The sequence below is a fragment of the Lissotriton helveticus genome, chromosome 6 (genome assembly GCF_964261635.1).
Source record: "Lissotriton helveticus chromosome 6, aLisHel1.1, whole genome shotgun sequence".
NCBI classification, from domain to species: Eukaryota; Metazoa; Chordata; class Amphibia; order Caudata; family Salamandridae; genus Lissotriton; species Lissotriton helveticus.
In genome coordinates, this window is record NC_136067.1 from 85,062,790 (window position 1) to 85,090,435 (window position 27,646).

The following is a 27,646-nucleotide window of genomic DNA, read 5'->3' on the forward strand; positions in this document are numbered from 1 at the left end:
GAGCGGCATAATTACGACATCATCTGGACAAGGCACTGCGTTGTCAATTACGCCTAATACTACTTTCGCTTTATGCGGATGATATTACTCTGTATGTTAGAGGATAACATAAACCCACTCTTATAAGAATTCATTGTTTTTGGGAAACTCTCTGGGATTCAAATAAATTGGGGCAAGTCGCAAATATTCCCTCTCACTCCTGCGGCCCAGCCGTTCCCCCTGGATTTCCCACTAGAGTGGTGCCACTCAGACACATGGTATCTAGGGATCTGTGTCACTAGAGACAGGGAGGAAGTAATGTGCCTCAATTATGGTACTGCCCTAGATCACAGACAGTGTCACCCGTTGGATAGCCCTGCCTCTCTCTTGCGGGTTGTGCTTCCTTGATTAAAATGGTGGTGCTCCCAAAGCTATTGTACTTATTTCTCAATATCCAATATCACCCTGGGAGACATTTTTTAAGGCGCTACGATCAGAAATTATCAGGTTAGTATGGGGAGGCATGCAACCGCGGCTGCAATGGAACATACTCACTAGACCTTATTCTCTGGGGGGATTTGACATCCCGAATTTCGAGCTATACTACACATGCGTCCAAGCACACTGCACTTATTATTGGGTTCACCCCCCCCCAGTTACATGCCGCAGGTCGCCGCGGAACAGTGGCTGGCCGATCCTGTACCACTAGATGGCGCAATATGCATAACCCCCCCAACCGCGGGACAAGACCCCAACTACAGTATTCTGCACGATCGTGGCTGGAAGCGCATCTCGACTCTACTACACTGTCCCATGCTTTACTCACCACTGCTCCCCCTATCATATCACCCTCGCATGCAATTACTCCAGAAGGGGGGATTTCACAAGCTCTTAGAGCGGACCCATATCAAAACATGGGGTGACCTTTATCGCAATGGGCAATTCCGGACACTAGATCAAATATTCCCTGAAGCCCAACCGTCCCCTCTGGACGTATTCCTCTATGTGAGGCTCCGCCATTGTATGCAGTCCATTACCCAAGAATTCCCCCAAGAGCCTCCTACACTGGCACCTCTGCAACTGATGCTTCGTGCAACTTCCCTGGGCCTTATGTTATCCATACTATGTCAAACCATGCACATGCTGCAGGATGTACCCCCTTGTCCCTCTCACACACACTGGGACTCGGAGCTCAGACACAAGCTCACCGACGACCAATAGGCATACTGCTGTCTGCAAACAGAACAAATCTCAGCGAGCAGCAGATTGCCCATTTAACATTTGTGCACCTTCTATACTACACTCCAGTTAAAATGCATAAGCACAAACTGAAAGACACAGACCGCTGTGATAGATGTGGTACTCCGTGGGCGGATTTCCTTCACTTGGCCTGGGAGTGTCAGGGAGTGCGTGACTACTGTTTTTAATGCCCTAGACCAGATGACAATGCTTTCATTAGAACGCACTCCGCTGGTCGCCTTACTGGGATACACTGCACTCATTGCTAAGCCTTCTCGGCGGTACACCGCCACTGCCTTGATAATGGCTAAACGCCGAGTTGCCTGTAGTTGGGGCAGGGGACGAGCGCCGAAGTTCCAGGACTGGCTCAATGACTTAATTTACTGCCAGGAACAACTGACTAACCACGCTGAATTGCTCCGTCTGGCTTCACGACCCAGGGATCTTTGGGACCCTCTCAGAACTTGCATCCTTCCTCGCACACCCAGAAGCCACCCCTGATGCCACCACAGAGACACTAGAGTCATAGAGATATTACCACGCACTCTTTACGTGCACTGAACTAAACGCATCCTACACCATCATTTCACTATCCCCTCCCCCCTCTCCTTCGGCAATCCGAGAAATATGACTCACAGACCTTTCTCTGGTGATTGTGGTACCGCTGTCCTGACAAGTAACACAGCCCACCCTCATGACACGTGTATCACTGTAACCAATGTCCAGATCAATTGAAAAGGGGGGCCCTCGGCCCCCCGCCCGCATGGCGGCGCGGCGACCCCCCTCTCCCCTTGTCGCCCGGTGGTGGGGCGTGACCTCCCGGCGTCCAGTGATGACGCGGGGGTGCGCGCCGCACCACCGGTTGGCTGGCGCCCAACCCCTGACCCGGAAGGCGTTGTGCAAGCTTCCGGGGCGGGTGACTGGGGGGCCGGGGGAGGGGCCGTACCGCCCCCTCCCCGTGACCCTAGGTTAAAGGAGGGGGGAGCGCTCAGGTGGCCCCTTGTCGCCTGGACGCTCCCCCACACTGGTCGTGCCCCGCGCTCGGGCCTCCTAATTTTCTTCTTGTTTCTCCCTGCAGGTCTTCGGCGGGACGCGCGCCGCGGGAAGAGTCAGAAGCATCGGAATGAGGCCTCAGCGAGGAGTGTGGCGCCGGAATGGGACTGGACGGGCAACTCCGACAAGATCTCGGCGGTGGAGCCCGGGATGCGGGCAGGACACTGGGGCTAAATGGTGAGCCTCGGAGCCTATGTTTACTCTATGCTGGTCTGTGATACTGCTGTGCGTGGGCGGCAGGATGGCTCAGTGAGTTCAAAACTCTTCACTGAGCCCTGGGAGGGGGGCTGCAGTCTCTCCGGAGGCCGGGTGCGGGTCCCTGTGCTGCCAGAAAAAGAATAATCGCGGGTAGTCGCGATCGGTGAATGGGATACTCTGAGAGTAGCAGTGAGGAGCGTTGCGATCTCCCAGGTTACGTCACCATCTTGAAGTATGAACAAGAAGAGGTATCTGTGGTTGGGGGGCGGGCGGGCGCTCGCTCGCTCTACTAGATTACAAGTTGCCTGGTTTTGCTGCACCCTCAATCCCTGAGTATGGAACATCAGATGCAGTTGTACTGGGTGCGGATAACGTGCATAGCAAAAAGATCTAGACCTGACATATCCCCATCCTAATCCTAGGCGCCTCTTATTGTAGCCCTTAATTTGTAAACTTTAAGATTTTTGAGAAGGAAGTCAGATTGCGGAAGTAATGTTCTATGCTTCCTATTGGTTCTGCAAGGCACACGAATGGCATGTTGTTTTCGTCGGAAAGGGGTAAAAGGATGCACCAAAATAACATAGTTTCTTTGACTAAAGATCATTTCTAGAATTATGATTCGGCAGCCCCAATAGACGTGTGGTTACAGATGGACAAGTGGAAATGTGTAACATTCGAGATTTTACCGTTTTAACGCAGCTTTTAAGTCTGTTTTGAGCATGTCACGGCAGGACGTCAGATGATAAATGTGGAGCGCACGCTGTTTTTACAGGCCGCTAAAGTACTCGCCAGCGAGAGGCAGGGGCTGTGCGGCGCTCATTAAGGCTCATTCAATATTTATGTAGGAGGCTGTTCAGCAGCACAGATAAGGGTATGTGGTTATCAACAGAAGTTCAGGGACCGCGTTCGTGGCTAATGAGAAGAAAGGCGTAAAGCATCATTTATACTGCAAATCAGCATGTTCCCCCTGAGAGTTCAGGAACCGGAGAGCTACTATTTTCTTGGGTAATATTTGACTGATCAGGCAGATTGACTGCAGGATGTATTTCGGATATTCTGTATAAAGTGTACTGCTGGAGGTGGATGTGTGCGGTTTTGTTGTGATTGTGTTAGATTTTTCAGATTGGATTTCTGTATGTTGCGTAAGCCTAGCCAGAAGTGCAGCTTTCTTCGATGCGTGTTTTCATCAAAAAAGGTCTAATGACAGTAGGCGTGGTTTAATATGGTCATATGAGCAGAACCAAAGTAACCTTTCTAGGTCACGAATTTCACCTTCCCACACCTACGAGAAAGTCCAGTTTTGCGCAGCGGTGACACTCAAAACCCGTTTTATTTTAGCATTTAAATAATATGCATTGGATTACGTGCTGGCAATCATTTTTGTCAACCTTGGAAGAATGAAAGGTTGAGGGCTTTATGCAATCTTGAAGTTGCACTCACATCACTTCGGTGAGCACTCAACCGACTGAGCTGTCTTATCTTAAAGAAACAAGGGATAGTTTTAACAGTGTCTCAAGATATAGGCAATTTGCGAACAAATGTATTTCAGTGTTTTCCTCTTTATAATGTGTATCTTTTAAGTTTCATTAACTGCGGGCTGGGGGTCCCCTTCATGCACGCTCATGCACTTTGGCAGAAGTTTAATTGGATGCAACTATGTGAAGTGATTTCTTGCGAAAAAATCAACTCATTTATCTGATCAAAAAAAAAAAAAATCCTTTGTGTTTTAGCCCAGGGGCTGCTCAGTCTTCCGGCCCCATCGCTTATACCCAGATCAAGGGCTCTTTAATGTGATGCTTACAAGAAGCGCCTTTCAGGCTCGAATTATCATCACTTCCCAGTCCAAAGCTCGTGCTGGCGCACAGCACGCGCGCGAACTATAGCTGTGCGTTTCAGGGATCGGTGGCGGGGCAGTAAAAGCAGCTATGCCCAGGATAAGCGTAGAGGGTGATTCGAAAGGCCAGAGGGCCTTGTAAAGTGGCAGCGCAGGCACATGCAAAACCGGCTTACTTCACGAGACACCGGCTGCAAGCTGTGGCGTGGTACTCTTTCATAGTCCTATTTCCTTGACAACCAGTCACACTTGTGGATATTAATATGGAGATGGATTTGTTCTTCATATCTGATTTCCTCTTATGTTATGTTTTTGGCTCGTTCCAATGCTTAATTAGTGGAACAATGAGTGCTAGGGCCAAAGTTATTTCAAAGGAGTCGATTGCAGCTGGCAGCACCCACAGCTCCTGACACTGCCTCCGAATGCTGTTTTCAGTGTTTACTCACTAATGATCAGTCTCTGAGAAGTGTGACATTTTCGACTACTCCTGGACATATCAAACTATTAGTGGCATGGTTTCCCACACGGTCCTGGCGGGTACCCAGAGGGGAAATTTAAATGTATTATAATGCAACCCAAATAGCGGGCTGGGTGTGTCGGGAGATATTCTGTTTAGAATTTTAAGTAAGAGTGAAGAAGCGAGGCAGCAAGTTCACACCCTAGTGTGGCCTTTGCATCGGTTCTTCCGACTATTTAGGAGAGGCAAGGCAAGTTGCTTTTGAAATAAAGTGGATACCCCACCAGTTTGTTTAATGTAGGTGTTCTTTACAACGGGGCCCCTCTCCTATTACAGGTATTTTGCACAGGTTGGCCCAAATTTCACTATCATTCACGCAGTGCAGCATGTTAAGCCCAGCGTTGGTGGAGGCAATGGGTGTGACTAACTGTTATGGCCGCCTGACTAGGCCAAGGCTCAAATTTTTCTATTTAGACAAATTAAGCACTGGATCTAACTAGCGTGCGTTACCCAGTAGAAAGCCCTGGTACACTAATCCAAGTGTATATGCTGCGGTAAGCGATGCTCCCGTTGGCATATAACTTTCAGCTGTACAGTGCTGCCACCCATGGCGGCTAGGAATGCACTCTACCTACCAAGCCAAATATAAACATTGGATCATGGGGGAAAGAGCCGGGTGTAAAAGAAAGTCTTGGCAGCATTTTGCCTCTGGATAGGTTTTGGTGTAGATCTGAACTGGGTGCCCCTTCGGGCAGGGAGGGAGCGATACTTCTATGAGAGCATTAATGTGTGTGTGCTCTATACGGGGGCTGCTGCCCACCTCGTAAATTGGGGGCTCCCGTGGGTAGGAGCGTTATTTCTGGTCCCTAAGGTTTGTGTTTGCATAGAGGACAGGTCTTGTGTACACGTAAATTGGGTGCTACCTTGGGTGGGGACAGAGTTTACCTCTCCGAGGGCTTTAATGAAGGCGGGTTGGCTGGGAGTATATTTTACTGAAAGCCAAAGCCAAATGTCATACCGGGAGGAATACCGGGAATGATAGTTATAAGCAACAGTGGAAACTTCTCTAAGCTAACCACGTCCTGTGCAATCAGAGAACGGAACAAGGGACTGGGGGACTTCAATTATAAGACGAATGGTACCATGGCTTAGCGAGGTAGTCAATTCAGGAAAGCAGGGATACATAAAAGACTCTTGTTTCATTGATTATTAAGGGGGAGTCCGAAAGGCAGTATGATACTGTTGCTGAGAGTACCATGTACGGGAGCCGCTTTCCATAATGGACATGGTAAGTGAAGGCAGGGGTAGGCAAGCGAGGCTATGCCATTAGGAAACGCTTGTCTATATCCCACGCACTTTGCAGGTGCAAGGATAGGATTAGTTCCCTTAGTAGGGGCCTGTTTTGAATCTCTGGGACGATCTTAGGAAGAGTCATAGGGACTTCGGTTTATCAGTAGATTCCTGCACGTGCTGCGGCGTAATTATTGGTAACCATGAATGCGCTGTGTCACCGCACTTCACACTGTGTCCAATTTTGATGAAGGTCATATTGCTGGGCACCCTCTCCCTAATATTAATTAACATCCCGCATGGGACACAGACCGATGCTAGGTGAAACGCTGGCAGTTGGAAGTGTTACCGGATATGCATCTGGCACTCGTCTTGGCTAAGACCTAGCATGTGAGGGCAATGTAATACAGGCATGTGTACTGTAGTTATCGCAGGAGGTCAGATAACACTAATGGTTGTTTTGTGTCTTTTTTCCATTTATGTATGGCCGGGTCCTTGGCGGGGACTTGGGGAGTGCCCACGCCGCAACAACCGTAACAGGTGGACGGCCAAAGGGACGCAGACGTCAGCTTCTCAAACCTGTCACGCGGGGGAGGAATTCGCCACAGAACTACAACAGCTCAACACAAGCGGAAGAGGATCAGCAGACGTTGGTCACTGGGATTGTGGGCCGCTCTTATGTGAAGAGCGCTAAACATAACTTTCTTGCATGTGAATGTAGGTAAAGGGCGGAGCAAAGGGGGGTTTTCCGTTTTCTTCTTCTGCCCCAGCCAAGTCACTAACTAGTTTCAGGAACCCTATCTCAGCAACCCCCCCCCATTAGTGGCGATACTTCACCTGGGGGAGAATGAGTTAGCCGCATCCTTATAGAGGACATCATCTCCGTGGCAGGGTGGGTGGCCATGCCGAGTGGCACGGTAGGTTGGTCGCAACTGATACCTCGGTGGCAGTGGCGAGGGGGGACTCGGCCGAGGCGTTGAATCACTCGGTAAAGGGGAGCAACGCGCAATTGGTCAAATTACTTCGAGCCCCCCCCCGGTGGCAGACGATCCCTCATGGGTGCATTTAGGGATGAACATTCCTAGCTACGAGACTGGGTATACTTAACCAAGGCAGGGAACGTCCTGTGATCTAATAACATGGTGCCATGGCTAGAGGGATTTGCGAAGTGATCATGACCTTTCTAGGAGTAGGAAGGGGGAGGCCAGATCGTCGGTCAACAATGCTGGCCTGTGGCGGTAAGGTCATGACCGGTGAGCAGCTATTTTAAGGTCTGAGGGGGCGGCATCATCCTTTGGAGGTGTCCGCCCAGGGGGAGGGGTCACTGGCCCCTCCCAGAACTTCAGGGGCAGGTATAACTGGTGCTGCAAAGGGGCGCGGGTAGGAGAGTCACGCTGTCCTTATGGCTGGTAGCCACCCCGCGCGTACTCATGACGTCAGCGAATGGCGCGAGTAAGGGCCCTCCTTCAGTGGGTAAATGGAGTTCACGGCGGGGACCGAGTAATTAACGGGCTCGGCTGCGCATGCGCACCTGCGGTAAGGGCGCAGCTAGTAGGACCTGACACCGGTTAGGACCTCGCCATATGGCCAGTAATCTTAGTATGCAAAAATTTCAGAGGAGGATGTTAGATTCGGTTAGGAAACAAGCTGTATTAGAATTTTGTTAAGGTTAGCATATCATACTTGTTGACATGGTTGTATCTAATGTCCCTGAATAATTTTTGCATAAAACGGTATCTGTAGTTTAATAATTTTATTATTTTTTGTATCTTAATAAATACGGCCGGGGGGTCTTGCGATCCCCCGCCTTCCAAAGACAGTCATGTTTCATGTCAGTGTGTCCTGGGTTGATGTGGGTCCACAGGGAGGGGGGCGGTAGCCGTCGCTGACCATGTGAAAAGAAGGGGCGCTCCGCCCCCCCGCCCGCATGGCGGCGCGGCGACCCCCCTCTCCCCTTGTCGCCCGGTGGTGGGGCGTGACCTCCCGGCGTCCAGTGATGACGCGGGGGTGCGCGCCGCACCACCGGTTGGCTGGCGCCCGACCCCTGACCCGGAAGGCGTTGTGCAAGCTTCCGGGGCGGGTGACTGGGGGGCGGGGGGAGGGGGCGTGCCGCCCCCTCCCCGCGACCCTAGATTAAAGGAGGGGGGAGCGCTCAGGTGGACCCTTGTCGCCTGGACGCTCCCCCACACTGGTCGTGCCCCGCGCTCGGGGCCTCCTAATTTTCCCCACACACCATCCCTGGAACATTGCAGTGTTTTGTGCATATGGTATACCTGTCTTATTATGTGTATTGACATGTATTAATTACTTATTTTCCCGTTTAGGAAGTGATTTTGAAAGACAAATGTCGGTTGCAATGGTATCTCATGTTTATTGTATACCTGTTTTTATGACGTGTATTGTCGTGTATTAACTATTTCCCCACCCACCATCCCTGGAACATTGCAGTGTTTTGTGCATATGGTATACCTGTCTTATTATGTGTATTGACATGTATTAATTACTTATTTTCCCGTTTAGGAAGTGGTTTTGAAAGACAAATGTCGGTTGCAATGGTATCTCATGTTTATTGTATACCTGTTTTTATGACGTGTATTGTCGTGTATTAACTATTCTTTCCCATTTGGGAATTAATGTTGACACATTAAATGTCGGTTGCAATTTTGTTTAGGCCTTTTTCCCTAGTAGCCTGTCGATGGTATGTCATGTCGTGTTGATTTAGTTAGTGTAGTTGTCCTTTAGTTCTTTTCCACAGGTCGTCGTATTTATTAGGGTATGGACATGCGGTAAGGTCATGACCGGTGAGCAGCTATTTTAAGGTCTGAGGGGGCGGCATCATCCTTTGGAGGTGTCCGCCCAGGGGGAGGGGGTCACTGGCCCCTCCCAGATCTTCAGGGGCAGGTATAACTGGTGCTGCAAAGGGGCGCCGGTAGGAGAGTCACGCTGTCCTTATGGCTGATAGCCACCCCGCGCGTACTCATGACGTCAGCGAATGGCGCGAGTAAGGGCCCTACTTCAGTGGGTAAATGGAGTTCACGGCGGGGACCGAGTAATTAACGGGCTCGGCTGCGCATGCGCACCTGCGGTAAGGGCGCAGCTAGTAGGACCTGACACCGGTTAGGACCTCGCCATATGGCCAGTAATCTTAGTATGCAAAAATTTCAGAGGAGGATGTTAGATTCGGTTAGGAAACAAGCTGTATTAGAATCTTGTTAAGGTTAGCATATCATACTTGTTGACATGGTTGTATCTAATGTCCCTGAATAATTTTTGCATAAAACGGTATCTGTTGTTTAATAATTTTATTATTTTGTGTATCTTAATAAATACGGCCGGGGGGTCTTGCGATCCCCCGCCTTCCAAAGACAGTCATGTTTCATGTCAGTGTGTCCTGGGTTGATGTGGGTCCACAGGGAGGGGGGCGGTAGCCGTCGCTGACCATGTCATGTATGTCTTATGAGTGAAGAAAGAAAGCCGCAAAGACATTATGGACTTTGAGAACATCTTATTACGCCATGGCTGATCTCGAGAGGAAAGAACGACATCTATCTAATCGCTAAAATGTGTGAATTTATACATGACAAATGCTGTAATTGTATTATCTCATGTTAAGGAAAAAAAACAATAAAAACTGTTAAAAAAAAAGAAAGAGGATGTCCAGGTAGTGTGTGGATGACGTCCCAGACCTCGGTGATGTATTTGCAGAGAGATCTGGTGTTGAGGAGAATGCAGGTGACGCAGGGTGAGATGTTTGTGGAGGGAGGATTAGGGATGAGTCCTCCTGTGCAATGTCCGTGTCACTGGGCACGGACGGGCCCAGACAGGCTTGCCTCTGGCCCACCAGCGGAGCACCTGCTGTGCAATAGCCGCCATTAAGTAGGACCTCGGAGGGGGAGGAGTTCAGGGAAGTGGGGCTACGGATGAGCGGGAGAACAGGTAAAGAGAGGGGAAAGGGAAAGTGGGACAAGAGCGTGAGAAGTATTTAGGGAGAGTCCCTGAAGTGAGGTGAGAAGAAGCAGAAAAAGCAGTTAGTAGATACATGTCAAGGCAACAAAAACGGGCACATATAGGGACTCAAAAAGACTAGAAAAGAGCAGAAAAATGGGCACCAAAGACTGGAATGATCAATAAGGCAGGCACACAAGCCAATTCACAAAAGACAAACGGGCACTAAAGCCAAGCACAAAGGAGCACAAGAGCTAAAGCACAAAAGACAAACAGGCATAATCGACAAACGGGCACAGAAGCCAAGTACGAGCACAAAGGACAGCACAAAGCACAGGTAAAAGCAAGAGTGCGACGGAGTGAGTGAGAGCACAGTGACAGTAGACGGAGAGGGAAAGAGGAAGAGCGCAGCGATGCGAGGCCTCGAGGCAGACGGGCCTTAGACAGGTCTGATTTTGCTGAATTGAAAAGGGAACATTTAATTTCGAATCATGGACCATACTGCATTGTATTGTATTGTATTGTAATTGCAATTATATAGCACTTACTACCGCTGACGAGGCGTTGAATCGCTTTTTTGGCGAGTAGCACGCTACTACGGAACCCATAAGGATTAGTGTTGAATTAGTATAGTGAAACATGAAAGTAATTTGAGCGGTCGATAGGTAAGTCAGTTATTCGGATTTGGAGAATGGCAACGTGAATAGGGAATATTTAATTACTAATCATGGACCATATAGAGTGTGACAACATTTAAAATCATTTCCCATAAATGATACATTTCTCATGTGAGAAACAGCATTTCTGTCTTTGAGGATTCTGATGAGTGTTCTCAATCGGTGCTCATTCAGCTTGGCTTTAGAGTGGTGGATGGCTTTTGGGTGGTCTCTACAGGATGTAGGCAGTTCTGTTACTAGAGCGTTCCTATATTCTATGTGAGCTGTCACTAGCTCATTTACAGCAGCTTCCAAGTCTTGTTTGGAATGAGTGGTCTGATACCTGTAAGCAGCTTTGGTTGAAATCTAAAAACGTAGAAGATTTAAGAGAAAACCTGGCTGTTCAACGTCTAAGCTGGTCCTTGTCCATAGCAGAATTATTCATCTTCTAAATGCGTCGGGAAACCCTTTGTGGGTAGCTGTTGCGCTATACAAATAAAATGAATAATAATAATAATAATAATTTGATATGAAGATCAAGATTGGGGGAGCAATCCAACGTGATGCCTTAGAATTTTGCTGAATTCACAATCTTGGGGAAGATATTAAAGGCCTGTAGTTTAGTGATGCAACCAGGTGGGAGAACCTTCAAGATTTAGAGATTTCAGGGGATATTAGCAGGAATTCAGTCTTTTGGAGTTTAAGTTTGAATTTCATTAGGGACATCCATGAGCTTGAGTCCATGGGCATTGGGATAGTTTGTTAGTGTCTTCTGTGCTGTCAGTCTTGAGGTACAACTGTGTATTGTCCTCATAGTGGTGGAAGCCACTACCTGCCCTGCAGAATATTTCGACCAGATGTTCAACATACAAGTAAAGTTATATGGGGGCGGTGGGAGTGGAGAGACGGACTAGGATATCTTCTATAAATTCTATGGAGAAACAGAGCATAAAGAAAGCTTTTGGCCAATCCGTAGTCCAATGTGAAGCTTCGTAAATGTAAATTGCTAAATTCTCTGTATGGGCCTATATATCTTTACAAATGTGTCCATGGTCCAAATTGTTTCTTTTATGGCCTAATGATTCCCACATGATAAAGCCAGGATTCGGACTGTGGTAAACATAGAATTAACTTTGCTTCCCAAATGGCTGCTCTTAAAAGGATGCGAGTAAGTTCTATTTAAGCGATGATGGATCCTGTCAAACAAACAATCCTGCACTTCTGATTTGTTGACAGTGCAAACTGCACAGGCACAAACACATTTTAACATTAGCATGCACTTTATGAATGCTAACCTGCAGACTCGGATCAATTACACCAATGATGATGGTTCAGTAGTAATGTAATATGGAGACAGAAAATTCCTATGAAAAGCAGTGAAAAACAGGCAAATATTACCTTGATTTATTATCCTAACTACCTACATATTGCAAACGTCAGACTTACAGGCCCGAGTATGTGGTGTTTGTGGATTCATGAGCCTTGTTTAGTTTTATTTATGAATTGCTGTCTTTATGTTTTTATGCCTCGTTTGTGAATAATGGTAACAGAATACACTTTTATAGCTGATACTGGTAGTTTCTTTTTTTCACAACAAGTTTTATTAGTAGGTTCAGGCAAGAAATATGCGTGGCTCCCCACATTCAGGAGAACACCACCAAACATCATGACACAATGTTAGCACAGGAGCAAGTGACCAACCAATCAGTCAGGAAAAATAGATGTACAGGAACATCACCATGCCTTCACCCACCCTTATAAACCCCAACTACCCACCCCTCCCAACTCCATCCCCGTGTCCCACCCCACCCCAGTGCACGTGTGTATCCATCGCTGCAGTGTCTCATTATGATATAAGATGCGTGGCATAATGCAAGGACAAGTCAAGAACATACTTCTAGAGATCTTCCTCTAGTTCCGCTGGAGGGTCGAGAGTCAACCCCCTATACTTAGCCCACCTCTTCCATATCTTGAAATGCTTGCGGGGGCAACCACGTGCTTCAAATATCGGCCGTTCCAGGCCCATGCAAAAGTCCAGACCGGCTCTCCAAGCACACAGGGGGGGGGCCCTCACATCCTTCCATGCCCGGGCCAGGTCCCTCTTGGCCACCACCAGACCCAGGAGCAGCAAATGCCGTTTGTATATGTTTCCACCAACCCCCTCCAAGATGTGTAACAGGCCTAGGCGATGGGTGCGAGGAAGAGTCCAACGCAGCACTTCCGACAAGCAACCCCACACACCCCTCCAGAAACCAACCAGCCTCGGGCAGGACCATAGCGTATGAAGCAAACCGCCCACTGCATTCCCGCAGCGCAAACACTCCGGGGACACAATCAAGCCAGCCTTCCACAGTCGTTCACGGGTGAAGTAGGCCCTATGGAGAATCTTGAACTGGATTAGCCTAAGCTGCATAGTAATGGCCGCTCCCTTAGGGGACTCCAGAGCCTCCCTCCAGTCATTCTCGTCAAGGGGGCCGACATCAGCTTCCCAAGCTGCCTTCAACGGAAGAAGGGTGGAGGAGCAATGAGTGACCAAAGTCTGATAGATGCGAGACACTTTCTTATCTCCCAGATCTCCCATAAAGACTTTTGCCTCAATGGGACTGAACTCGGGAAGGGAATCCAAATTGGCAACACTGGGCATCAGTGCGTGGCGAAGTTGTAAATACCGAAAAAATTGGGATTGGGGCATATCGAACTCAATTCTAAGCGCCTGAAAGGACTTGAGCGTCGTACCGGACATCACATTCCCCAGTCGCGAAATCCCGATCGCATCCCAGCCGTCGAACCCCGTTAAGGCCGACAACTCAGGTAATAGACCATTATGCCAAAGCGGCGTCTCAGCGGTCAGGCGACCCCACCAGCCCATGCGGCGCAAGGCCTGTCTCCATATAGCAAAAACGAGGCACGTCACCCTCGGCAGACCCCGCCGCAAGCGGGCCGAGTAAAGGACCGTGTGGAGTGTGCTGTCACCCATCAACGAGCGCTCCAGGGCGTAGGCCGGGTCCTCTCTGTCACTATACCACCAGTCGTTCAGGATAAGCAAGTGAGCGGCCTGGTAATAGGACAAAAGGTCCGAGGTGGCCAGGCCCCCGCAATAGGTGGACAAGAAGCATGTACGAAGTGCTACTCTGGCCGTCCCCCCAGCCCATAGAAAGCGGCCTAAGATCGAGTTGACTTGTCGGAACCACCGGGGCGCAATTGGACAGGGATGATTTTGCAACTGGTAGAGGAGACGTGGGAGTGCCACCATCTTAAAAATTGCGGACCTGCCAAATATAGAGAGGGGCATTCGAGACCAAGTCTTGACATCCGATTGTACTCGATCCCAAACCGGCACTACATTGCGCTCCCACGCAACATCCGCCGATCTCGACAGGAACACCCCCAAGTATTTCAGGCCATGTGTAGCCACTTGAAGCCCCAGCGTCCAGGGATCCGTCACATCGCCGCCATCTAGCACCCAGAGGGTGGATTTACGCAGATTCAAATAGAGACCTGTGACCTCCCCAAAAACCTGCATAATTTCCAGGACGCGCGGTCCCGATCGCCGCAGGTCGGTAAGGAAGAAAAGGACATCATCCGCGTAAAGCGCAATTCTATCCGTTAAGCTGTCATTCCATACGAACCCCCGCATTTGCGCATCAATACGGACCCAGGCAGCCAGCGGCTCCATAAGGAGGGCAATAGCTTGGGTAACAAGGGTACTCCCAGTAATACTTTCAGGTCTAGAGGAGGGAGTGGCAAACCAGCATCGAATCAGAAATGTATATTAAGGATGCACAGACACTAATGATTGAATTTATGTTCTCATTTCAGACAAATGTGAACCCCCTGTTTTTAATAGTATGTTGTCCAGTTTACATGTTGGCCCTGAGGAAGGTGATGTAAAGCAATGATACCACCGAAACGTACGTAGGCCGTACGCACCAGAGACCCTCACACAAACCACAACTATAATTTTGGAGAAAGAAAGAAATATAGTGCGAAAAGACTATTTATCCCTAGTACTAAATTAATATCTTGAGGAGTCTACAAAAGGACACAACATATGTATTCGCCTTTTTCACTGTGTTTGTTATGATAGTTTTGTCAGGATAGTGAGTATGAGAGATTGAGTATGTATGACTGATGGTGTGAAAGATAGAAACAATGCTTTGGGGTTCCGGATAAGAAAAGTATTAACTTTGTATTTTTACATTTATCTGTATATATGTCTTCATGTCACTGTATAAAATATAATCTTGAAAAGATTGTCACTAAAAAATTAGAAAAACAAAAATGAAATAAGAATGATATAAAATAAAAGTAATGAAGAAACTGAACATCAAATCTAAGTGAATGATTTCAGTATTATGTTTGCATCCTTTGTAAATTGTAAATGAGCAGTAATGCCTAGTTGTAAATGAATATAGGTCAACATAGAGGTTTTCTAGTTTCCATAAGGAGGGCAAACAGATAGGGGGAGAGCGGGCATCCCTGTCGAGTCCCTCGACCAATTGGAAACGTCCCCGATACCGCCCCTGCAACCCGCACCGAGGCCGTATTGTCAGTGTATAGTAGTTTAATATAGGACAGGAAAACCGGGCCCAGATTTAGCCGGGGCAATAGTGCAAAGAGGTACGTCCAGCTGACAGAGTCAAAGGCTTTATTAATGTCAGCCAGCAATAAAGCCGCCCGTTCCCCCCTGGCTCCCATTGCGTCAATCGCCGCCTGCGCGCGTCTGATGTTGTGTCGCGTCGCTCTATGAGGCATGAACCCAGCCTGATCCGGATGCACTAGGTCTGTCATATGTGGGGACAAACGATTCGCTAGAGCCTTAGCCTGAACTTTAGCCTCAATATTGAGTAGCGAAATGGGGCGATAGGAGTCATGCCTCTCCGGGGGTCTACCCGGCTTCTGAAAGACCACGATTTCGGCATGCCTCCAGTCCCGGGGCAGTGCGCCCTGTTCACGTGCAATCTCAAGCGCATGATGATAATGGGGCCCCAGCTGTACATGAAACTTTTTGAAGAACTCACTCGGGTAACCACTCGGGCCAGGGGCCTTCCCAGTATTAAGCTGTCCCAGGGCATCGCCCAGTTCCTCAGCCGAAAGGGGCAAATCCAGGGCCTTCCTGGTTTCCTCAGACACTGCCTTGGGGGGCAGGTCCTCAATAAATTTAGTCACCTCGTCAGCGGACAGGCGGTCGCATGGGGTGTATTGGGCAGCATAGTAAGCGGCAAAACTCTCCGCCAGTTCAATTGGATCGGTAATGACCTCACCGTCGGCCGACATGAGCCCTGGCAGCTCAAGCGGCTGGAGATGGCGTTGGCAGAGTCTATGAAGCATCGTACACGACTTGTCCCCCCACTGGTATATTCTACTACGCGTGGCCAGCCACGCCTGTCTAGCCTCATCCAGCAGGACAGACGCATAAGCCTGTTGAGCCTGAAGAAGCAGTCGCAACCCGGCGTCATCTCCCGATACTGGTAGTTTCTGATGTGCACTTGTTTCGTAAACATTCCCTGGGTTATTTAGACCCAGAATGGTGAGTATGGTGTGTGGTTTCCCAAATTATGACCTCATTGCAAGCTGTTGTAAACCTGCTTTTCCCTTGGAATTACCACTTATACATTCCTATGCTTGGTCATTACCACCATCTAAAGCCGGTGGTAACTTAGCTGCCTGTGCACAAACCGGAGGAAATGCAAACCATTGAGCTCCTAAAGAGAGCAGGCGGTAAAAAAAAATCACACATGTTCTATTTGCACAACTTATAAAACTTACTTACGGGGGTTAATGTTAAAACATATGCAACAGAAAGAAGAACAACAATTATTATTTCCTATCGAGGGAAGGTAAAACTCAATGCTTGTGTAGAGGGACATGTATCATGTGAATTGTTTTTTTAAAACGTGCCATTTAATACTAAACAGTGACACGAAAAAGTAGTTGAAAAGTGCTAAACAGTAATTAAGTAGTGTTGAATGTTCCTGGTATGAAGTTATTCTCCCCGCCAACATACAGACCTTTGTCTCTGCCTGCCTCATATTCCTATTCCATGGCAAATAGTAGTTCACGCCTTAAGTGAAAGCATGGAAGCAACTGGTGCATTTTACCGTTTGGGTGCTGCGGGACTGCGAGGACCAGCATTCTCTGTTTCCCCACAGCTGGTGCCTCTTTCCGCAATTGACCCGCCTGCCTGTGGTATATATTCATGCTCCCCCCTGCGCAATGTGGGACGCGCGCGGGTGTGCGCCAGACGAAGCCCGGGCCAAGGGCGGGCCCGTTCTTGCCCGTTACAGACCGGGAGAGACCGGACCGGGCCACCCCCCTTGGCATTAATATTCAACTGTACTACACGTAGTAATTGTGTTTCCACTTGGATTTTGTAAATTGTGGGTTGTGTACCAAAATCTTAAGCTGCAGCATGGCGGGGCGAGAGACTAGAAGTAAAGCCCTGTCCTCTGCTCCCTATGCTGTAGGCACAATGGATAATTTCCTTATTAGAGCTAGTTCTCTGATATCACATGAAATTACCACCCTAGAGCGGAGACTATCACAGGGAATCGATAACCTCAAAAGATCGTCACTTGGGCATATTGCAAATGCGGTAACCTCCACTAGAGATGTGTCTCTCCCTGTTTCTGGCTCGGTATCATCCACTTTGCCAAATTTGGAGAGTAACATAGGATCACCCACAGAATCCCTACGGGCCCCTCCCGAGCTCTCAGTAACATCTAATACTAGCGGTAACCCTACAGCTGACACACAGACTAGTAATATTACCCATCAACTCAGAGGGAACAGGGAGGGAGCAGTCCCTAAAAGGAAGCGTGGACCTTATAGATCAGGGGGTAACAAGTCAAAGGTTGCCAAACATTCCAACTTCTCAGCTCACAAACCCGGGGCAAGTGACAAGGAGCCTGTCCCCCCTACAGCCATATCCAATCACCCCCAGGCTCATATACAACCCGTCCTATCCCCAACAAACCCAACACCTAGTGCCCCGCAGTTGACTGGCGAAAAGGTAGCAAACCAAAATCTGGGCATTCTTCTAAAGTCCTTGCTTAGTCCTTTGGAAGCAAGACTTGCCCAGATTGAAGCTACATTGGTGAAGATAGAACAAGCTACGGGGGCAACTGTGGACTACCTTAATACAGCAAAAAAATTACAGAAAAAGCCGGATGGCTGTAAGGTGGTAGTGCCTGCAGTTGCCCAGACTTTATCTCTACCTCAGGATACTGCCACTAGAAAAGATCACCCTATTCCCCTAGTCAATGTTTCTATGTCAGCTAATAAAAATAAACTGCCAGGGGGTCAACAAGCTCCGTTGGGCACCAACTCGAGTAAGAAAATAGTGATTGATCTCCCCCCCGATGCTGCCCCTTTAGTGGTAGTCTTAACTTGCATACTTGAACTTGATGTTTCCACCAATGAATCATTTGCATCACTAAAACATAAAGTGGTTAGTTGGTTAAATAAACATAGACCAGACCACTCCCTCCTAGGATTTCTAGTGAAATTTTGATGGTCCGAAGGGTGGCCTGGGTGGGCAACACGAATAAGAACACCAGTGGCGATTGTGTCCTGGTAAATTTTAGGGACCCAAGAACTGTCACTCACATCTGTAACTGGTTGCAGGGTGACTCAGATACTCTAATCCGGGTCCTGCCATTAGCCGCTTTTTATCCTTTTGATCCGGTGCGGCCCATGGAGGGGTCAGAAGAGGCCTGGACTAGGGTAGAACCAAGAGGACAAAGCAGGGAGAATAGGATAAAGCCCTATAATTCTTATACACACAGCCAACCCTTCTATTGTAACAGGTTCAGTTGTTTGGACCTGGTTGACTGACTGCAACATAACCAGGGTGCGCTATCTTCTCCAAAGTCAACGAGGGTCCCTATTGAGAACATGGCACTCCCCGAGGCGATCACAGTCTGTGCCAGTACAGTCAAACCTTTAGGCTCCCATCAGGGGGTGCCCAGTTACCTTAGGTCACTGGAATATTCACCCCCGCGACCACTGACCAGAGTAACTTGGCAGATGATGCAATCATCATAGACATACCTCTGGCTACACTAGTGCCATTGGGCCCAAAGCTTCCGTCTAAAGTGATAGAAAATATGGGTGAACTAGGTGCTTTGTCAATTCTGTCATGGAATTTGGCAGGGCTGAGCAACAAATTGTCTTGTACGGAGTGGGGGTCGTTCGTCGAAAACCATGACGTGTGTCTGTTCCAGGAAACCTGGGCCAGAGAGGACAATCCACGTACTGGATTTGCTACATTTTCAGTCATGGCAAAATGGGGGGGAAGGGACGCCCATCCGGCGGACTAAGTATCTGGGTGGGTTCTCACCTAGGATGTAAGGCCAGGACACTGAACACGCAGTCGGAGGATGTCCAATGTGTGCTTTTAGAGTGGCTGAACGCACCTAAACTTGCCTTGGTCAATGTGTATTCCAGACCTGTTAATTTAACAAATGAGTCCCGAACCATCGACGAGCTCTCAGATTCCTGAATACCATCCCGCAAGGTACATTGTTTGTGGTAGGGGGTGATTTTAACTCCCATTTCGAGCCACTACCGGGTTTGACGGATGGACTATCTATGGAAGAGGACGATCAGTGGGCAATACCTCCAATAGTGGGCGCCCCGGCTAAGTCCTGGACACCGTTAGCTGTCCAAATAACGGCTCTGACCCTCAACCATTCAATCAGGGCCTGCAATGGACGCACCCAATCAGACATCCCCCCTAAACCTACTTTTAATAAACCTGGGCAGGAGTCACGTTTGGATTACATCTTCGTAGAATCACGCGCTTGGGATAAGGTCATTGACTTTATGGTCATTAACAGAGATGAGAGTGACCACAATGCGCTGATTCTGGTATTTTCTTTACCTGGTCTCCCAAATGGTAACCTGTTGCTTAATGGTGAGAGTGACTCCAGGGTGACCCTTTCTAGCAATAGGCGTAGAGTCAGATGGGCTAATATAGCAGATAACCCCAAGGTGATTGCAGAGCTTTATGCTCGGATTGTCCCTATATTCGAGGGCATTGATGATCTAGCTTCTCAACCCCGCTCCCCTGATAATTTTAATAACATCCCCGGCTCTACACCGGGAGCTAATTAGTACAGTTGCAGAGGTGTTAAATTCCCCTGCGACAAAAAAGACATCTACGGCTGCCAGACTGTCCTGGTATAACGCCGCCTGTAGAAAGGCTAAATCAGATCACCTAGCATCTCTGAGGCTAAACAGTAATAAGACGGTAATTAAAGCAAGGAGAATAGAATACAAACGCCAACTTCAATCTGCCAAAGTTGACTGGGACCACGAGAATTGGGTAAACATGCTGGCCGCTCTTAAAACTAGAGACCCCCGTAGATTTTGGCAAATTGTGAAAACAGGGTCTGGCGAGCCGACCGCCGCTGTTGAGGCAAACATTGCTGCAAAAGTGTGGGAGGAGCATTTTGGCATTTTGTACGGACAACCAATGAGTGATCAAGAAGGGGACAGAGGGTGGTTTTTTTTACACGCCTACTGCCAAACAGACTGGGATGGATTAAATGAGGCAGAGGTTAGTGCTGCAATATTAAAACTTGCAGCCGAAAAGGCCCCAGCGTTGGACAAGCTCCCAGGAGACCTATTCAAGCATAAGCCTGAGATATGGGCACCATACATCATGGTTATATTTAATGCAGTCTTGGGGGGGGTGGCAGTGCCTAGTACTTGGCTGGGAGCAGAGATTGTCCCTATCTTCAAGAAGGGCTCCCCTCTGCTCCCAGCCAACTACAGGCCCATCAGCCTTATTGATGTGACTCAAAAGATCTTTGCAAGGCTGATTTTAGACCACCTCCTAGACTGGGTGGATGAGCACTCAATCCTGAGCCTATACCAGGCTGGGTTTAGGAAAAATGTATCAACTACGGATCAGATCTTTCGTTTGACCCTTTTATATTGGAAAACGATAAAGTGTGAGGGTGGCTGCCTCTACGCTGTTTTCGTAGACCTCCGTGCGGCCTTTGATTTAGTCCCACGGGGAAATTATGGTCTGTACTCCTAGATTTGGGCATCCCACCCCAACTTTTGGATATAATTATTCGACTCCACATGGAAAATTTTGCACAGGTTACATGTGGTAAGCATGGTGAGTTTTCGAGTAGATTCCCCGTTGACAGGGGGGTGAGACAGGGTTGCGTTTTGGCTCCGACCCTGTTCTGCCTCTACGTCAACGGGGCAATCGCTCACCTGAATGAGGTCTTAAATAGTGATGCCCCCAAGCTTGCTGGTAATAGGGTGCCCGCGATCATGTTCGCGGATGACACCCTCCTACTGTCTAAATCCCCAATGAGGATCCAGCGTGTGCTTAACGGTTTTGAGGCTTTTGTGATGAACATGGTTTAGAGATCAATGCGCTCAAAACAAAATTCATGATTTTTAACCCACCATCAACCACACGCCCAAACCCGAGTATTGGCTCAACCAGGTTGGAAAGGTCAAAACATTTGAATATCTTGGGGTGACAATAAATGAATCAATGACGTGGGGACAACACCAAATCAAATCCCAACTTAAATTGGCTCAAGTAGCGGGAGGCATCACTAAACTTGTAAACATGAATAAATCCACCATCAAACCGATTGGCCCTCCCCTGGAGATATACAGACACCAGGCGAGGGGAGCCGTATTATACGGTGGGGAACTCTGGGGTCATACGTGTCGAAACAAAATCCTTGTTACTGAGAATACATTTCTCAGGCAGCTCCTGGCTTTGCCCCAAAGCACTCCAATACTACCCCTGAGGCTCTATATGGGCCTCAGACCAAAAGACGAGGACTTGGGCCTAAAGCCTCTCACTTTCTGGCGGAGACTTTGGTCAACGCCAGAGTTAGTGAATTATAGGCTCGAGTTACAAGAAATCTTAAGTCTTCCGATAGCGGGGAAAATCCCTTGGCTCAATCACGTTAAAAATGGTCTTGGGAAGTTGGGCCTACACTTATTGTGGTATGACCCGGAAACTGTTTGTAGTCGAGTTTCACTAAAGCATTTGGCTTAATTGTATCACGAAAGCAAAATCTTGGCCTCAATACAGGGCACACAGACAGGCACCCTTTCAGGATCGTTTTTAATCACTAAAGATTGTTACCAATTTGAGTGTGTTTTAGATGAGATCTATCCTAAATTCACCAGGAAATTATATTTGCAATGGTGGTACGGCACATTGCCGATTAGAAATTTCACAAGTAAATGGTCTCAGGCCTCCTCTAAAAATTGTCCTGGTTGCAATTATGAGCATGAAAATGATATACACATATTTTTTTTTTGCCCAGCTTATGGTAAAGCAAGAAGGTCATACCCACTTGCAAAAATCTGGGCCTCAGACACTGTATGCAGGCATATAGGATTTTTAAAACAGATTTATCACCTGTAATTGTCTTTGCTGTAGCGAAATTTCTGGAATCCATGTGGTTTAGGCGAAGACGTTTTATCGTAATCTTCTAAGTGGATGGCGGGCTACATCTTATTCCCATTTTTAGATTGGATGTATGATTAAATCCTATTTTTTAGCCAATGCAGCACTTTGACAAATGTTTCACTATCCTGCTTCAATTCTGAATTGATGTATTTGATAACTCATTATTATTGTATTGTTTTATAATCTATTATGCTGTGAAATCTGTCATGGCAAAATTTGCCGAAATAAAAGTAAAGCATTACAGCCCTTTGTTGAGGTATAGAACAGTCATTAAAGACCCTGAACCAGAGTCATGGGCCCAAGCTGCAGAAGGGCAATAATGCTATTAGAACCTTTCCCCCTGTGAGGGAAGAACGTTCTAAGTTAAAAGGGAAGAAAAAGAAAGACAAACATTGGAGTAGTAGAAGGTCGCTAACAGCCACTAGTGGCCCGGAGACACTCCAGTGTCTTCAGTGGAGCACTCAAAATTCTTGTTTTTTAATAATATACGTTAATGTATCACTGCACAACATGTTCCTTTCCACAGCCGCCAGTCACAACCCTTTCAGCAGGGGGGTGTGGGGTATTGCTCAACAGTAATGCTTCCATACTCTGCCGGGGGTAGAACTACTCTTCAGACCCAGAAAGCGCGGATGACTCGGTCAATGCATTTGTTCCTGGATTAATATAAAAGCAGGCACCTTGTGGACCCAGAATTAGCTGGACAGTGTTGCACGTATTTCTCATAGTTACACAGGATGTTTACCTTAAATGTGTTACCTGGTGTGCAATGTGTTATCTTAAAGATTTTGGGGGACCCAGACATATTTGGTTAAAAAAAGTTAAATTTTATTACCCATTTCCCACTATTTCCAGTCCGCTAGACGCCAGAACATTATCTGTCTGTCTGTCTGTCTGTCTGTCTGTCTGTCTGTCTGTCTGTCTATCTGTCTATCTGTCTATTTATCTATCTATCTATCTATCTATCTATGTTAAAATTAAAGAAACAGGATCACATAAATAAATCTGTCTTGTTCTGTGACTCAAAAATCCCTAGGATGGCTCTGGACAGATGGAGAAACTCAGTGGTAAATGTAGAGAGAGAAAGGGGGAGGGGCTGGGATAGACACAGAGGAGACCGATGTCAAATAGAGAGAAAATCCATCTTCTCAGGGGGCCCTTGAAAGATGGGAACACTGGGCAATGCCCACTTTGCCCAGGCCTTTAAACATCTCTGTGCAAGGTTCCATTGTTTTACCTCATGGACTCCGCCCCTTGTACCCAATCCCACTCACCGGCTGTCTCCAGCGCCGTCCGCAGCTCGTAGGAGCTCATAGCGCCGGATCTATCCCGGTCGTACTGTAGGAATATAGTCTGAAAAGAAGATGAATATGTGGTCAGATTACATAATGGGTGTAGTGAATGAGACACTTTTGTGGTCTGACACCCTATGATGACCCTCAACCACCACCATTGTGTACTGACTTTAGTGTGTTATGTTACTCTAGCCTTAATGTAAGATGGTCTTGCATATGCCTGCTTCTCTTTTGTCCTGTAATCTTGCTGTCTTTCAGTAGAATAGTCTTGCCAAGAATAGAAGGTGTGGGATGTCGAGGTGCATTGTTGTGGGTTGTGGTGCACACATGTGCTCCATGTTGGATACTGAGGGATTAAGTGTATACTGTTATTTGGGTTAGGCGAATTATGACTTTGGCCTATTGGCTTTGATGTGGTCTAATGTCATTCTATTTTCTAAATCTGAATATATTAGTTTAGCTCCTTCAATTGTAGGGATTCCTGGACTGTCGATTTATAACGCTAGAGCTATTAGTAGTTTGGCTTGTCTTATGGTTAAATCTATTAACCACATCTTAATAGCTTTTTCTGAATTTTTGCTTGACATGCGTGGTGCACGACAAGCTATTTTGCAGAATAGGGCTGCAATTGATTATTTGCTGCTGAAACTTGACCATGGCTGTTCTGATTTTGATGGGTTATGTTGCTTTAATCTTTCTGACCACTCTAGATCCATTCAGTCTCATATTACTGCTTAGCATAAATTGTCATCTGAAGTTCGACAGAACCTTGATAAAGGGTGGTGGGACTGACTTTTTGGGTGGCTACCTGATTTTGGTATGCTTCGTTCTACCTTGGGTGGTGCACTCTTAGTCATTTGTTTTCTAATTGCATTATGCTGTTGCATTCAATGTGTGCCTAGTCTTTTTAAAATGATCCGTCCTAGAATTGCTTTCGCCCATTCTGTAGGTTATGTTTCTTATTATTCCAGAGATGGTTTGCATACTGTTTAAATATTTTGTATTTTTGATGGTGTTGGACGATGGTCATGGGTGGAATGTAATGAATGTGCCATTTATGTGGATAAATAGCTTGATAATGACTGTCGCCCATCACCATCTCAGTCTTATTTAGAATGTTTTAGCAGAATATAGTGATGTGTAGGCCTGCCTAGTAAGAATAAGTTACAAAGTAGGGTTTGAATATGTCCCGTTCTGTTTCTGACTTTATCTTGCTTAACAGCAGTGCTTACTATGGATTTTTAGCTGGATGTTGGCCAGCTGTGGTGCCTGCATGGATGTCGGCCAGCTGTGATGTCTGCAGGGATGTTGGCCAGCTGCGGTGTCTGCAGGGATGTCGACTAGATGTGGTGTCTGCATGGATGTCCGCCAGCTGTGATGTCTGCAGGGATGCCGACTAGCTCTGGTGCCTGCAGAGATGTCAGCTAGTTGTGGTGTCCGCAGTGATGTCGGACAGCTGCTGTGCCTGCAGGGATGTCGGGCAGCTGTGGTGCCTGCAGGGATGTTAGCAAATCTGTCTAGTTCACAGCTAATGTCTCTAGTGTCTTCAGGGGTAGCTGTGCCTTTGCAAGCTCACAACACCTCACCGGGCCTTTGACTTCAATCTTGTGGGATTCACCATGATGCCGGGCGATTTGATCACACCAGAAAGACTAGACGGTGTTGGGACCACTTTACTTTCTCTCTCTGCATCACTGTCCAGACACCACCATCCCTTCCAGAGCCTTCCACCATTAAGGGTATCCATTTACCTAGCCCTCTATTTTCATGACTTACTTCTGCTTATCCATACCCTTCCTGTCTCCCTACAAGCGTCTCTTCATCTCATTACACATCTGTCCCTCTAAGAGATCCTTCCTTCCACCCCTCACCCTCGGAAGATAAGCAGTGTCCATTTTGCAGTCACTACACACCGAGAGTGTCCAGACTCTCCCTCACCTACTCGCTGGTCGTCTTGAGGAGACACTGGGTGGACTCACCCATCACTCGCCCCTGATTACTGGTGCCAGCCAACTTACCAGCCACCGCTGCACCTTCTTCCACAGAATAAGGAACTCCGCCAGGCCCAGCTTGGCGTTGCCGTCCTTCTGTGGAGGCATCTGGCTAAGGGAAACGTTTATTCATGTTTTGGAGGGAGGAGCTGAGTAACTTGAAAAATCTTTTTTTAAATCTATATATATTGTTTATTAGTCACTTAAAACTATAAACATAGCACAATACACAATACCAAATCATAATAAGAAAACGTACAAAGACATCATAGATCTACTTCACTCATAAAACCTCATATTTACGGGCCTTTACATTTTCCTTTAGTCCTTCCTATCTATTAAAATAAAAAGTGCCCAATACAGGAAATAAAAAGTCTCACAATTACTTGATCAAGCCACAACACATTTTTAGTGCTGCAGATTAACGCTCTCCTAAAAACACCACTATAGAAGTTAAAGTGCTTAAGTGCAAATTCCAGCAGTGGTGGTGGGTGCTATGCTAAGTGGACAATGGTTTTCAATCAAATATGGTACCCCAGTATGAGAATGTGCTTTGAAAAAAGTTAATGTGCAAGGCAAAAGTGCCAAGTTAAGTAAAATGATTCCATTAACAAGACAAGGTATGGAACAGCCACTATGGGGGACCCTAGCAGCAACAAATTTGAATCACTGCCTTTTATCGTTCTCATAGAAACACTACTGGGTATTAAAGTGCTTGAGTGCAATCTCAATTGCGAGAATAGGTACTATGCTAAGTAGACAACGGTTTTCAGTACAACTATTAGATTGATTTTAATGTGTAAGAAACCCACTTAACTTAAGGTATTGATTCCTGGTCCTTACTGTGTGGCCAAATGGGATACACGTGTATTAAATACTAGCAGCCCGTCCCGACGTTGTCCGGGTATGAATTGCTGCCGGCCAGTAGTATATTGTTTTGTAGGATTTCGTTTTGATAGCATTTCTTATCTGTGACAGGCCTGTGAAACGCTCCATTTCACAGTGCACTGCTGATGCACTTAAGAGTGCGCGTTCAGTAGTGTGTGAACTAAGTATGGGGGAATTTTGCGAATTCGCGGTTCGCGAATTTGCGTATTTACGAATTCGCAATCCGCAAAATTCGCGAACTTTCGCGAATTTGCGGATTTTTTTTGTGTTCGCACGGGTTTCTGCCAGTTCGCGAGGTTTTTTTACCAGTTCGCAAAGCGAACTTACTTGTCGGGTCGCAACGGTCGCGACCATGTTGTTTCTACGTCTGGTTCATCACAGCACCCTCTGTTTCACCACTGCCACCCTCTGTCTCACCCATGCCACCCTCTGGTTCATCACTGCCACTCTCTGGTTCATCACTGTAGGTTATGGGGGGAAAAGCACACCAGCCCTGCCTCAACTGACATGAATTAATTTGGGGCTGATGAATGTGTCACTGAATTTGAGCTGGCACCTGCTTCCTTACCTGTAAGTGCTTCCTCATTAATGATGAGCTTGAACTTTTGCACCTGCTAAGTGCTTTCAATTTTGCAAAATTTGTTAGCACACCTGCCCTGCCTCAACTGACATGAATTAATTAAGGGCTGATTAATGTGTCACTGAATTTGAACTTCCAGTCTGGCACCTGCTTCCTTATCTGTAATTGCTTTCTGTTGCAATGTAATTTTTTTTAACAGGACCTTTGTGGCATACTTGTAGCTATTCTCTGAGCCTGCTGTGAGGGTCAGAGCAGGGTCATAGAATAGTTGCAAGTAGGCAACTGAACTCTGGAGGGGCCCCTCAGGAAGCACTACAGGGAATGGTTACTAATGATGAGCTTGAACTTTTGCACCTGCTGAGTGCTTTCAGTTTTGCAAAAATCGTTTTTCTGCAATTTTGCGCGATTCGCGGGGCGCGAATTTGCGCGAGATCGAATTCGGAAGCCGCAAATTTGTGCAAATATATGATTTGGTTTTTTTTGCGACGTGTTAGTTCGCGTGTTTTTTTGCGTTTTCGGGAGCCGCTTGTAGCGCAACGACGCAAAGTTACCCTAGCGTTCGTACATGGGCGCGGCCATCTTGTTTGCGTGACGTATTTCCGTTTCCGGGCGCTATGTGTAATCTCGCAAAGTGTGCGGCTCGCTAGTACAAGTTCGCGTGTGATCTACTAAAAAACTACTTTTTTAAACTCTTTTCTTTTCTTCTTCCCTATTCTATTTCTTATTTCTTATTTACCTTCCTTTCTGCCCAGACCATGGTAAACGGAGCCGGGAAGCAGC

At 47.3% G+C, this 27,646-nt stretch overlaps 1 protein-coding gene across 1 annotated transcript in view; it reads right to left on the minus strand.

Annotated features, from left to right (window-relative positions):
- LOC144762256 (calpain-1 catalytic subunit-like) overlaps positions 1-27,646 on the minus strand; it is an 879,063-nt gene that overhangs the window by 16,820 nt on the left and 834,597 nt on the right. The window contains exons 18-19 of the mRNA XM_078647399.1: positions 25,426-25,494; positions 23,387-23,465 (exon numbers count right to left, since the gene is read on the minus strand). Of these exons, the coding sequence (XP_078503525.1) occupies positions 23,387-23,465; positions 25,426-25,494 (148 nt within the window). The remainder of the gene's footprint in view (positions 1-23,386; positions 23,466-25,425; positions 25,495-27,646) is intronic.